Source organism: Phycodurus eques, chromosome 5 (assembly GCF_024500275.1).
Source record: "Phycodurus eques isolate BA_2022a chromosome 5, UOR_Pequ_1.1, whole genome shotgun sequence".
In the NCBI taxonomy this organism is placed as follows: Eukaryota; Metazoa; Chordata; class Actinopteri; order Syngnathiformes; family Syngnathidae; genus Phycodurus; species Phycodurus eques.
The window spans coordinates 16336363-16351338 of record NC_084529.1 but is presented as its reverse complement, the minus strand read 5'-3'; the positions used below and the strand labels follow the sequence as shown (position 1 = coordinate 16351338).

The 14976-nt window shown below is 41.0% G+C and overlaps 1 protein-coding gene across 11 annotated transcripts in view; it reads left to right on the top strand.

Moving 5' to 3' along the window:
- The window catches only part of pclob (piccolo presynaptic cytomatrix protein b), a 58188-nt gene extending 44102 nt beyond the window's left edge, over positions 1-14086 (top strand). For 6 of the 11 annotated variants that reach the window (XM_061677765.1, XM_061677770.1, XM_061677764.1 and 3 more), the window contains 10 exons: positions 1056-1082; positions 1464-1557; positions 3999-4070; positions 4151-4436; positions 5482-5676; positions 8668-8812; positions 8931-8989; positions 10901-11038; positions 11769-11914; positions 12072-14086. In XM_061677765.1, the coding sequence (XP_061533749.1) occupies positions 1056-1082; positions 1464-1557; positions 3999-4070; positions 4151-4436; positions 5482-5676; positions 8668-8812; positions 8931-8989; positions 10901-11038; positions 11769-11914; positions 12072-12215 (1306 nt within the window). In that variant the 3' untranslated portion in view covers positions 12216-14086. Of the gene's footprint in view, positions 1-1055; positions 1083-1463; positions 1558-3998; positions 4071-4150; positions 4437-5481; positions 7158-8667; positions 8813-8930; positions 8990-10900; positions 11039-11768; positions 11915-12071 lie in introns of those variants that run through there. The other 5 variants (XM_061677769.1, XM_061677763.1, XM_061677767.1 and 2 more) reach the window with 4 other exon arrangements.
- Positions 14087-14976: the final 890 nt, after the last annotated feature.

Here is a 14976-nt window from a genome sequence, read left to right as displayed (position 1 = left end):
TCATTTTCTCAACACACAAGCTTTTATAAGTGCTCAGGAGACAAACAATTCCAAGGAGCCAACTCCTTCTCTTGGAAGCATCGGGACAATCCTAACAATGAGGGGAGATAATGCCTTAAAAGGAAATCTCAACTGGGTACACTTGTTACACAAGTGTGGTCAACCCACCCTCGCGCTGCTGTGGGTTCACATCAGTTCATTCTACAATAGATGCAACAGAGAAGACTCACAGAAAGTTATTAAAAGTGGACTTCCTTGGAAATTTCATGAATCAAACACATGTTGTGAATTTTGCTGAAAAGCAAGTTGTGAAACATTCAACAACTCATCATGTGCATTCAAATGTTTAGAGAAGGACAAATTAAGTTCAACTGTAAAGGTTGAAGTGCATTTTAAGTTCATCTTAAAATGTCACCCCAAAGCCCAATACCCCTAGCTTTTTGTTAGTTGCGTCTCTCTTGTTTACAAAGTTCATTTTTGACTGCCTCCTTCTATTACCATATTCAATAAACAACCATAGAAAAAAATCTGGAAACTGTTCATTTCTTTACAAGTGAGCAAACTCACAAATTCAACAGGAGAAAAAGTCATTACTTCCTCCACTGCAGACATGTGATGTTGATGTTGTTGCTCTGGCTGTTTTCTCCATGAGAGCTTGAAAATATCCCAGGGATCAATAGAGCCATTCGTCTCCCTAACGCTATCAGTGTTCGATTTTTTAGTTAGACATTTTTCTTAAACAGCAGTACTCTAGCTGAGCTCCTCTTCATGCATTTGTCCAACATTGATGACTAAAGTAGTAGATTGCGCTCATGTGTTGATGCTTGCTTTCATGCATTTCCAGGGCGTAAAACCCTTTGTGTGTTTGTATGCGCATTTGACCTTGTTGAGAGTATGGATCGCCTTGCCTCGGCTCACTATCCTTTGAGTGCCTTTTCTTTGAGCTCGTTGGGCGTCTCTGACTGTTTTTTTTCTGTTTTGTTTTTTGTTGTTTTTTTTTTGGCTTTCTTGTTTGTGAAAATCTGCCCTCCTCTTCCTCTTCTGGACTCCCTCAGCCAAGTCATGGTTGTCCAGAATGCAAGGTAGTGTGGTGCTGATCTTTGCTTTCAGTTGGTGTTGTTCCTTTTCCCCCCCTACCCTTCCTCCAAATTCTGTGATTTCTTTCCCATCCTTTTCGTTCTTTGTGTGTCCAGCTGTCTACTCTGTTTAGTAGTGTTAAGACAAGATGTACCATGGCTTCTTCTTCTTCTTCTCCATGCCTCTCACCTTCAAATCGCTGTCTCTTTTGTAGAAGTATTAATGGCAGTATTTATATTTTCATTTCTTTCGAACCATGATTTTCAATCAATCATATTGAAAAGCATCTTCTCCTTTCCGTTCACGTAATTTGGAATATTGTACAGTGTACCAACAAGATGGGGACATGGTGATGAAGTGTTTTATGTGTTGTTGTAATGTTGCAGTGTGGACAACAAGAGAAGGACCAAGTACGCCCAGAAGACCATGAACCCGGAATGGAACCAGACGGTCATCTACAAGAACATCCATCTGGAACAGGTGCTCACCCAAATGCACACAAATGCACTCAAATACACACACATTTCTCAAATAGCCTACTGATGACATAGTAAGGAGAAAGGAACTCACTGTGGCATTTTGCTTATATAAACTAGGCAACACATCCACACAAAGTAGTAACACTAAAGGTTGGATATCAAGCGTTTCTGGCACCCAAAGATGAAGATAAGATGGCACACAGGTTTGGATTCTATTACGTGTGCTGAGGGCCACTTCACACCAAGTGGTTGTTATGTATTCCTTTCAGGATTGTGTCCTTTTAACTCGTCCTGAGGGCTGTTTTCAGTGTCCCTGTGCAGCCTTTTACCTGCACACCCACAACTCAAGTCAATTGAAAGCATTTCTAGTCTCATATACTTTAATAGCCCATTGACGCCCAAAAGAGAATGCAGATATTTTAGAGTTTGCTTGAAGATGCTTGTTTTTTTTGTATGAATTTCGTTTTTAATTGCTTTGACTTGTCTTCGGCCTGGTGCACACAAGGATTTTTTTCCACTACAGACCTGACACATGAAGATAAAAAAATCTGGCAGTTAACAGTTTTGGTCGTATTATATGATTATATGTGGTGTGCGCCGATAATTACAGAGCACCACACACATACTGTAAAGATTCTGTTCCACAGCCGATCTCAAAATCTTGCGTTATCACATGTGATCTCACAAAACCGAAGAAGGATATGCGCCGTTGTTACCAGAGTGTTTCTGCAGGTTGCCAGAAGTGGGGCCGTTGTTTAAATGGCAATGACATCTCAAAAAGACTTGCTTTGGAAAATACTTTTGCTATCTGGGGAACCCACTTTCCTTCCTTCCATCCATCCATCCATTTTCTTCTGCTTATCCGAGGTCGGGTCGCGGGGGCAGTAGCTTTAGCAGGGACGCCCAGACTTCCCTCTCCCCAGCCACTTCATCGAGCTCTTCCGGGGGGATCCCGAGGCATTCCCAGGGTAGCCGAAAGACCTAGTCTCTCCAGCGTGTCCTGGGTCGTCCCCGGGATCTCCTCCCGGTGGGACGTGCCCAGAACACCTCACCAGGGAGGCGTCCGGGAGGCATCCGAAGCAGATCCCCCAGCCACCTCATCTGGCTCCTCTCAATGTGGAGGACCAGCGGCTCTACTCTGAGATCCTCCCGGATGACCGAGCTTCTCACCCTATCTCTAAGGGAGAGCCCGGACACCCTGCGGAGGAAACTCATTTCGCCCGCTTGTATCCGGGATCTTGTTCTTTCAGTCCCACAGCTCGTGACCATAGGTGAGGGTAGGAACGTAGATCGACCGGTAAATTGAGAGCTTCGCCTTTCGGCTTAGCTCCTTCTTTACCACAACGGACCGATACAAAGTCCGCATCACTGCAGACGCTGCACCGATCCGCCTGTCGATCTCCCGTTCCATTCTTCCCTCACTCGTGAACAAGACCCCAAGATGCTTGAACTCCTCCACTTGGGGCAGCATCACATCCCCGACCTGGAGAGGGCATGTCACCCTTTTCCAACTGAGGACCATGGTCTCAGATTTGGAGGTGCTGATTCTCATCCCAGCCGACATTGGGTGAGACGATGTTTGTTTTTATTCACGGATGTTACCTTGTTCCAGAGTCAGAGCGCTTTCTTGATTGGCTGCATTCTGTTCCACGTCACAATACACGGTGTCATAACCCTAACCCACGCAAAGATTTTTGGTCATAAATATTGAATGCGTTCAATAAGATTGTTGACCCCAACCCTTTTTGGACCCTATAATTCAGACAAATCCACTTTTAACACACCCCAAACCAAAGGATTATCTCACAGGATAATCTCATAATATATTGATATATATATTATATCGGACTCTAAATTGCCCGTAGGCATGACTGTGAGTGCGAATGGTTGTTTGTTCCTATGTGCCCTGCGATTGGCTGGCAACCAGTTCAGGGTGTACCCCGCCTCCTGCCCGATGACATCTGGGATTGGCTCCAGCACGCCCGCGACCCTAGTGAGGAGAAGCGGCTCAGAAAATGGATGGATGGATATATTATATCAATTGATATGATATCCTTGGTTGAGAAGGGGCAGAATCAGGACACAAAAAAACCCAGCCAGATTGTCTTTATGTGAGTAACGGGCCTAAGGCTACGTTCTCACTGCAGGTGAGAACGTAGCGTTTTTTCTTTTTTTCATGTCTATGTGTACAATACAATTTAGATTTTTTTTTTCAAATCCGACCCAGGCCTCTTTTGTAAGTGGATATACAGTAAATCGGACACGACTGAATTTTATTTTGCTCACATACAGTACATAATTAAATGCTCTCATAAACAGTACTGAAACACTCTTACTCATTATGTCACGAATCATGTCCCCGATGGCCCTTCGCCTTCATGAGTAAAAGTTCAGGCAAGACACCTTGGTAACATTGTCTGGCGTCTCTCCTCTTCAATCTAGCTGAAGAAAAAGACTCTGGAGGTGACAGTGTGGGACTATGACAGATCCTCATCCAATGACTTCCTCGGAGAAGTGAGTCATAGCCTTTGTCATCACATGAAGCCAGTGAGTCCTCCCCGGGCTCATTCTGCTATATTTGTTTTTGCCCTCAGGTCTTGATCGACTTGTCCAACACAGCCCAGCTGGACAACACACCTCGTTGGTTGCCACTTAAGGAGCAGAGCGAGAGCATCGAGCACAGCCGAGCCCACCACGGGGTTCAGGGGCCACCTGGGTCTGGAGCCGGGCAGGGGCACGGTGCCCAAGACCACCCGTCAGGGCCCGGGACCGGGCACGGTATGGGACAAGGGCCAGAGCATGGAGAAGGGAGCTATGATTCACCCATTAACTCTGTAATCAAGAGCAGAAGCCATGGAATCTTCCCTGATCCATCCAAAGGTAAGGAGAACACTTGGCTTACCACAAAAAAACCTTGTATACAGGTTTTCTAGTTTAATGTGGAAATACTATACAAAAACAGAACAGTGCGACTTACATCTGGAGCAGTTCACGATCAATATTTAACTAATATCACATAATTTAAAAAAATTAAATAAAATACAGTATACAAAAAAATAAAATACAGTATACAGTATAATACAGTATAATACAGATCACTACAGATATGTTTTGCTGATTGAAGTTGGCTATAACAAGCTTTGCTATGACCAACCAATCAAAGGACGGGAAAATGCTGGCATCACCAACGGCCAGCAGTCTGGGCCTGTGAGGATGAATTTGAAATCTGATTGGTTAACGAAACCAATAGTTGTTAATATAGTCGAAGTTACATGGACCAGCGCTACTGCTTCTCAAGGCCTTGGGCAGATTAGATTGACGCGGCAACACATAAAGGCTGAAATTTGATTGGACATAAAAAAAAAAAAATCCAACAGAGAAATGCAACAAAATGAAAAGAATAGACTGTTGGGAATACGTTAACACAATTCTATGAAACGAATATTAGAATGTAGGTTGTAAATGTAGGTCAGTACTTCTGATTGTGTTTGGGTAACATCATTTTAGCGTATCGTAAACAAATGACAAAGGTCCAATTGTGCCGGTATTCTGCACAAAAAAAAAAAAAATATATATATATATATATATATATATATATATATATATGTATATATAAGGGCTAAAATGCTGTATAACTTTATAGAATGACGCAAAATGAGTACAGGACAGAAAATACAAATAAAGCAGAGAGCTAACGGTGCCGTTGTGACGGCTGCCGATTCACAGGTAAATGCCACAGCTAAAACGTTGTAAATTCCAAACAGGTTAGCAAGATGCAAAATGAATACTAAATATTAAAAAAAAAAAAAGGGGTAAAAGTACGACTAAAAGAGAAAGCTGACGGAGCTGTTGTAAGAGGCGGCCACTCACGGGCACCTATTTGAAGTTTGAAGAATACATTTAATCCAAAACGATATTCTGACAGATTTGCAGATGTTGCCTCTGGAAAAGTCCCACAGCAGCCCGGGCAGCTCCAAATCTTCCTCGGACGGCCAGCTCCGCTCGCACGGGCCGTCGCGGAGCCAAAGCAAGAGCAGCGTCACCCAGGCCTACCTGGAGGACGCCGGGATAGCCATCGCCGCCGCCGAGGCTGCCGTGCAACAGTCCCGCCTGCAACCAAGTAAATCCCTTCCCTACCCTTGATGCACTTCCTTTGACACGCTTCCTCCCCTTTTTTCTCCCCCATCCCCAATTATGCATGCAGCTAACTTTAAAAATGATACCTTAACGTTTTCAGCTTTTTGTTTTTATTTACAGTGAACCCCTGCATATTTGTGGGTCGTCTAAAAACCTTGCCTGTTTCCTGTTTTTGGGCTGAGGCTAAAGCCATGTCTCATATAAAAGTATAGCTTTGGAGCCATTTGATGGCATCTTGGTGCCGAGCAACTACTTTACGTTCAACTGAGGGGTGGAGCCTCATATAGTCAGTTCATAGCTTGGTCTAATGGGCAGTGCTGGGGAGTAACTAACTACATGTGATGAGATTATTTAATTTTAATTACAAAATGTATTCAATTGCAATCCATTACATTACCAGAAGAAACTGTGTAATTAAATTGCCGTTGCTTACGTTTGAAAAATAGACCCAAATGCTCAGATTTTTTTTTTTTTTTTTGAAAAATGTCTTTTTCTGAAGCTTGTGATTGGGTCTCCCTGTTCATGTGTATGTGAGGCTTTGTAAAGCGCTTTGGGCACTGTGATAGTGTAGATAAAGCGCTATATAAGTGCAGTCCATTTACCATGTGCCATTCTGTTATAGTCTCAAAAATGACATATTTTTCCAAATATGACCTCAAAGCGCCACCTTGTGGTACGATCTATTGGTTTGTCTGAGATTTTGTTTTGAATGGAGCAGGAAGCTAACCGGAAACTAAAGTGCAGATTAGTGTCGGAGATCTGAAATACAGTACGTTATGGATCTGGTGCAAGTATTCCATAGAGTTGAGTTTTTTTGCCATCTCGCGGCATCAATAGGCAATTACGAACCTTTTTGTCTTGGCGCCAATAACTTGTTTACTCTCGCACTATGTATAACAGGGGTTCACTGTACACTGAAATATCAACTGAAAGAGAAGGGATAATAATATAGATTGATGTGAAAAAAAAATAAAAAAAAAAATAATCAGCTTTTTTCCCCTGGATTCAACACTTCTAAACAAACAAATAAAACATCTAACTTTAATAATAATAGCTACTGTGCATGTGCCAATCCCAAGCATATGGTTTCTACAAAACCTTGAAACCAATGTGGGATGGCAGTCCCTCAAGTTATTCAATTCAACAAACAAACAAAAAAATAACACAAAACATTTCTATAATGTCTTCTCGAATATTTAAGCATGACATCGCAGCTCCCCTGGCTTCCTTACTGCCGTTCTCTCTGTGTGTCTTTGCATGTGTTTACCATGTGAATGCACCACTAGCAAAGAGGCAACACACACACACACAGTACATAGGTATGGCACACAGGCTCCCCACCCTACCCGCTACTCCCCCCCACCCTCTTTACTCCCACTGCCCTCAACAATTGGCGGTCAAAGCAGGAAACAGCGTCATTGCGAGCCTCATCCACCAATGAGAGCAAAGAGAGAAAGAGGGAAGGTGAGGCAACATTTGGCAACGATAATCAATATTATAATCCTAAAAATGACATACTAAAATGTTTTAAACCCGAATATAAACATCTCGGAAATGTGTAGATAACTGCCATGCTATAAACATGAATAATTATGATTTTTTTCTACAGCCGCAAATGTGCATGTATTCCCGATGCAGTGTGCTATTGGTTTAAAATGGATTTGGGGATTATATTGACACAAAGTGACTGATTTTGTTCCAAACACTTTTGTCTGTGATTTCAAAACATACATTATCTGCCGGAATATTAGGTACACCCGCCCAATCTAATGAGAGCCAGTACAAGAACTACTAAAAACAACTATTGTCCAATGAATGGATATATTATCAATAATAATAAAATAGTGACTATCCATCCATCAAACATTTACTTCTTAAGTTGACGTCCTATGAAAAGCATGTAACTCAAAATTAAAAAAATATTTCAAAAAGAAAAAAATAGAAAGAATAAAGAAACAGACAATACAGCTGATAATGAATAAAATAATAATACAAATATGTTATACTAAATATTAATATAAACAATAGTCAAATAAAAAATATCAGAAAATTCAGTAAAGTAATACAGTATAATAATACAATATAATAATGTCTGAAAGAAAAAACATCATCCATCCATCCATTTTCTGAGCCACTTCTCCTCACTAGGGTCGCGGGCGTGCTGGAGCCTATCCCAGCTATCATCGGGCAAGAGGCGGGGTACACCCTGAACTGGTTGCCAGCCAATCGCAGGGCACATATAAACAAACAACCATTCACACTCACATTCATATGGGGAATTTAGAGTTGTCAATTATCCTACCATGTATGTTTTTGAAATGTGGGAGGAAACCGGAGTGCCCGGAGAAAACTGATCAACATCTATTTAAGCTATATTACAGGCAACTCAAATAGTAGAAATCTCTTATAATATAACAATATTAATAAATAACACATAAAAACTGAACATTGTTATCAATCTAAATGCAAAATTATACTGTGCACTATTATATTGGTGGCGGCACGGTGGCCGACTGGTTAGAGTGTCAGCCTCACATTTCTGAGGAACCGGGTTCAATCCCCGGCCCCGACTGTGTGGAGTTTGCATGTTCTCCCCGTGCCTGCATGGGTTTTCTCCGGGCACTCCGGTTTCCTCCCACATCCCAAAAACATGCATAAATTGGAGACTCTAAATTGCCCGTAGGTGTGACTGTGAGTGCGAATGGTTCTCTGTTTGTATGTGCCCTGCGATTGGCTGGCAACCAGTTCAGGGTGTACCCCGCCTGCTGCCTGATGACAGCTGGGATAGGCTCCAGCACGCCCGCGACCCTAGTGATGAGAAGCGGCTCAGAAAATGGATGGATATTATATTGGTTGCATTGGTTGTCATGACTGAATTGTGGGGGGTGTACCTAATATTGTGGCCAAGGAGCTGCCCGTCAAACAAGTATTGAGTCTATCGCTCTCTCTCTCTCTCTCGATCTATCTATGACAGGACCTGGGCACCGGCTGGGGGACATTTCGGGGCCTGTGGTGCTGTCTGCCCCCAGCCTGGTGGGTGACGCCTACGGGGGCGGTCTGGACGGGGGTGCTGGTGGAGGAACCGGAGTGGACAGCGCCATATTTCAAGTGCCGCGGATGTAAGAGAAGACATTTATTTATATAAAAAAAAATAATAATAATAAATATTTTTTTGTTTTTTTTAATGTCAGTTTTGCTCTACAACGCCTAATGCAAATTGCGCCCTGTTTGCCGCAGTGGTACGACGATTCCCAACGGAACGGACAAAAACCACATGGGAACGCCAGAGAATGAAGGCAAGTGACTGTCATCTCTTCTTTTGATAGAAATAGAAATAAGAGTACATTTTTTTAATCCTGCATTTTGTTCAGACCCTATCCTCTGTTATGCGCTTAAAACCTCACCTATGCACTGTTTTTGTGTTTAAGCCAAAGTATGTCGATATCTTAAAACGTGTTTTTATGACATTTCTTATTTTAAGATGAACTTATTCATAACTCGTAATACAAACTCTATTACAAGTCATAAGCCTTATTCAAGTTTTAATGGAAAAACATGTTCAAAGGAAGTGAAATGCTCTTATGCAAAAACTGCCTGGTAAGAAGAACTATCTTGGCAGACAAAGAACAAGCATATTTTGCCTTAATTTGAGATTGAGAGATTGATTTATGAGTGCCCCAACTTGGTTGATTTTTGTTGATGTTGTTGTTGCTTGCTGCACTTTCAGCTGGCTACTGAACGGGATAAATGGTCACACACGCACGTGCACACCTAAACACAAACAAACACACACACACACAAAATGAAAACACACGCAAGGAGCATGGAGCAAACGCTAACACGAAACTAACAGCCTCAATGCACTTCCTGACGTCACTCGCTAGGCCACACCACTAAAAGCCACACATCAACGCACAAGCGTACTGCAGTGTGTGTGTGTATGTTGTATGTGTTTGTTTGTGTGACTTTTGGTTAAATTACACTTTTTTAAAAACTGCTCATTTCTTTACATTCACTTATGTTTTTCTGTCTATATTTAAAAAGCAGTTATCATCTTTGTTAAAACGTAATGGTCAAATCAAGGTCTTCAAACTCGGATAGATTTTTACATTTTTGTAACTATTATATATTTTTTTTGCAGTGTATGTTACCCCCTTAGAGCATCTGCCTCACAGTTCTGAGGACAGGGATTGAAATCCCGGCCCCGCCTGTGTGGAGTTTGCATGTTCTCCCCGTGCCTGCGTGGGTTTTCTCCGGGCACTCCGGTTTCCTCCCACATCCCAAAAACATGCATGGTAGGTTGATTGAAGATTCTAAATTGCCCGTAGGCATGACTGTGAGTGCGAATGGTTGTTTGTGTCTATGTGCCCTGCGATTGGCTGGCAACCAGTTCAGGGTGTACCCCGCCTCCTGCCCGATGACAGCTGGGATAGGCTCCAGCACGTCCGCGACCCTAGTGAGGAGAAGCAGCTCAGAAAATGAATGGATGGATGGATGGATGTTACCCACTGCTGGCCACTCAGGGAAGAAAAACACCTCAGCAGCATTTGCCTTTTCCACTCAGCCACGACTAAAATTAACGTCATGTCCAGTGGATATAAAAAGTCTACACTCTCCCAAAATACCAGTTTTTGTCATATCAAATTTTTTATCAAGATATTCTTATAATACTAATAAAGATACATCATTTTCAAAAAAATTCCACCTTTATTGTGAACTATAAGCTGTCCAACTCAATGGAAAAAAATAAACTATATTTTCAAGAGTGGAAGTGAAACTACAACAACTGATGGTTGCACAAGTGTGCACACCCTTTTATAATTGCAAATGTGGCTGCGTTCAGAATGAACCAATCACATTCAAACTCATGTTAATGCACACCTGCTCTGCACAATTCAAAGTGTCTCTGATTAAGTCCACATTAAGCTCTTTCCTTTCTGTGATGGAGAACAGATAGAACAGCTGAACTCTATTTGGGGTTCATCAAAGGCATTTTAATGGGTGTGCACACTTCTGCAACCGCATTAACATCAGTTGTCCACTCTTGAAAAGATTTCCTTTCTTCTCCTCAATTGATCTGTACAGGTTAATGTAACTGCAACAAGAGTAATACTGGGCAATGAGCCACATGCTGCTTCACCATGTTAAATTAAAGATACTTAACTCAGGACTAAATGGGCAATACTGATCATGGTTCTTTGTTGTAGGCGGTAAGACCCAAGTGATGGGAGAGATCAAGGTGGCTCTGAAGAAGGAGGTGAAGACAGACGGGGATCAGTTGGTCCTGGAAATCCTGCAGTGCAGAAACATTACTTACAAGTTCAAAAGTCCCGACCACCTGCCAGGTGAGAGGGAACTGCCGCCGGGTTTTTGCATGTGGATGTCAAATAGGAGTTTCACTCATTTCACGTGGGAAGATAAACTGGGGAATTTTGGAAATTATGAGCATTAATATAAACATTTTGCTTTGTTATAACCAGACATTCACCCAAAATAATGCAATTTCAAAGCATGAAATCTTTGCAGATTTCTTCCTAAATCAAATTTTAAATATTTTGCTAATTCCCGTGGAACGTTTTCAACTTTGAAAATTAGGTATGTTTGATACAACTCTTTTTTTCAGACAGATACCAATACAAGTATTACACTTTTGAGTACTCAATGATCCCGATACCGAGTACCAATACCACTAGTACTTTTGACACATAAAATTTTAGTTTACACAATGGCATAAAATTGTGAACAAAGACCTCTTTTCTTCTGTCATACATGATGGTTCACCCAAACAACCGCAGTGTAGCGCTACCTACTGGTGAGGAGGACTTCATGCCTTTTTTTTTTTTTTTTTTTTGTGCCATAATTATCAGTGGCTGGTATCGGCTGCTTTAACGAGTACCCAGTACCTTACAGCCCGTAAAAATAGTACAATTAAATAGCATGATATTTCTAGATTTATTTGTAAGTAAAATTTGATAAACTTTTACATATTTTAATTCTTATGGAAAGTTTCCAACTTTGAAAATTCCCACAATGTTGCAACCCTATTTTCAAATGACATTTTTGCCCCACCGTCAGACCTGTACGTGAAACTGTACGTTGTCAACGTGGCCACTCAGAAGAGGATCATCAAGAAGAAGACCAGAGTTTGCCGGCACGACCGGGAGCCTTCGTTCAACGAGACCTTCCGGTTCCCCCTCAACCCCACGGGACACTCCATACAGGTACACCCTCAAAAAACGTCTGAATAGCCGAGGAACACTCTATTAAGAACAGTCAAGGTCTTCTTTTTGAAATGTGGAAGGAAGACAACCCACTGCTAACCACTAAAACCACCGGAGCTGCCTTGGTTAAATTTCCACTTACTCTATTTCCTTCCAGCTATTCCTGGTGTCCAACGGGGGCAAATTCGTGAAGAAGACCCTGATCGGGGAGGCCTACATCTGGCTGGACAAGGTTGACATGAGGAAGAGGGTGGTCAGCTGGCACAAGCTGCTTGTCAGCTCTGCGCCCAGCAACCTCTGAGCAAATTATCCAACAATATTAATAATGATAATCATAATAATTTAAAACAAAACAAAACAAAAAATGAAAGACTATTATATCCATTGACATCAGTGCACAATCGGGAGGTATGATGTGCTAATAACTGCCGAGGTTGAATTGGACTTGCGTATACATCTGACACATAAAGATATGATGTGAAAGAATAGAGTTTGCCTACTGACAATCTGGTACAGGTTACAATATATTGTAAGAGGACAGTGATGGGGACCGTAAAGTGCAAAATTGGTCAACTGCAGGGCACATATAGTCAAAACAAATATTTACTGCACACTCACGTTCACGCCTATAGACAACTTTGAGGCTGACGCATTTTTTTGGAACGTGGAAAGAAGTTGGAGTGGCCGCAGAGATTCAAACCCGGGCCTTCTCCACTTTTAGCCAGATGTGCTAACCACTGCTCAACTGTGCTGCCGTACTAAATTCATGAAAAAAAAAAAAATATGACAAAAGGATCAAAGGTTTCTTACCAATGTTGCCATTGGGTCCCCACCTTTGCCGTCCGATACGAGTGGGAGACGCACCTCTAAAATGGTCACATGCTAGTCAGCATTTTGCACTGTACGCTTGAAACAGTGTCCCGGGGGAATGTTCCAACACTAGAGGATGACTAGTGTTCACTTATCGCTTATCAACACCTCCCTCCCGCCCGGACTTACCTAGAATGTCAAGGTTCCTCGATCTGTGTATGTGTTTGTGTGTTTGACTCCCGGTGCAACACGGTGAACCAGCCTACTTCACTGCCTGTGACCAAAAAAAAACACAACAACAACAAAAAAACAAAAACAAAGAGAAAACACACCCTGGACACTTAATTACAGTGCAGGTGAACCCTGTATACAGTCGTGATCATATTAAAAAAAACAAAGCGTCAACATGTTTATCATATCACTAAATATTAAAGAGGCTATGAACAAGATGTCACTTTAACAGCAAAAAAATATATAAATTAAAAAATATATGACACTAAGAGTAAAAATGTAGGATTTTCTTTTTCTGGGAATTGTTTTATCGTGCCATTTTCCGCTTCTTTTGAGGTACTTCTATGCAAGATTTAATTTAAAATTTTATTTGTTTATTTTAATAATTCAGTGTGTGTGTTGAAGTATAAGGTCTAAAACAAAAAGAATGGGGGGTATTTAATTTGTAACTGATTTGAATCCAATGTGGAAGCTTGTGCACTTTATCGTTTTCCTCATTCATGTCTTTTCGTGTCTCCCGCACTGGAATGAATTGTGGCGATAGAACATTTAACGTGGCGTGCGTTCATTTGTGTCTATGTAGCAAATTTTAAAGAACAAAAAAAATAAATAAATAAAAGAAATATATACATATACTGTACATGCGGGAGTTCCACATAAAGGCAATGCACAATCTGACCACACCAATATGAAAACCAGTGTAATGTACAGCAAGTGAAAACATTATTTCCATGCAAAATTGTCTCTTAATGACTGTTTCCTGGTTCGACTCCCCTTAACTGTTTGTTCCGTTGCCTGTTGATTGTGCAATCATCCATGTGCGTGAATGTGACTTTGACAGTGTACATAAAGTGTTTATTTTCTACAGAGTGAATGGTTATTTTGTCGAAATATGAGCATGCGAGAGGATGGGGAAGCAAAAAGACATAAAATAAATGTACAGTAAATAATGCGTGTCTATAGTTGTACAACACAAATGAGGGTGGGGAAAAATGTCTTTATGTTGTGGATGTTGCATGTTTGGTCAGACACATTATGTATAGATTGATCTGTAAGCTGACTGTAAAGAAATATGCTTATAAAATGGTCTTGTTTTTCCAAAAAAAAACAAAAAAAAAAAACAAAAAACAATCATGTAACGGTTTTGTGATTGTACACAGGATGTGTTGATACATTATGCAAATTGTGACGTAAAAAAACAAAAACAAAAAAAAAACACACCCACACACACAAAGAACTCCCTGCCACCCCTCCACAAGTCAAAAAGAATAAATATTAAGAAGAGACTATATTAAAAATGCAGAGTGCAGTTTGGTCTTTCATTCTATGAGTCATAAGTGTAATCAGTCATGCATATTAATATCTTGACGCAAAATTCTAAATGCGCATATTTACCCTCATGTAAATTAAGAATGCAGGTTTCAGTCAAACTGTATTGTATGTCAGTAAGCAACATTTCAAATCCATGAAGAAATTGTTATCAAATCCATCAACCAAGAAAAAACCCTTGAAAAAAATAACATTCAAATACACATTAAACAACCATAATATGTCTCAGAAAATCGATGGATGGATATAACAATAGTGTTATTATTTGTTATATTAAATAGTAGGACGCAAGTCTGGACTTCCCACTCACTAATTCCAAGTTTGTTTTGTGATGGCAATGTATGGCCTTTCGGGGGCAGTATTGCCTAATAAAATAACACTTAGAGGAAGGTTGCATGCACTTCCGTTGATTTATGCTGACTTTCTCATGCTGTCTCACTTTTGAAGTGTCCCTGAAGTAAGCATCAACCAATTAAGGTCTATATTAAAGGTTGTTATGCAGCTAAATTATTACATTATTGTCACCCTGTGGGATCCTATATGTTACATGATGCAGAGGAAGTGAGTCAATTAAAGGGACTTATTGAGGCAAATTGACTTTTTAATAGCTTGTATACATCCATCCATTTTCTTTACCGCTTATCCACACTAGGGTCGCGGACTGCTGGAGCATATCCCAGCCATCTTCAGGC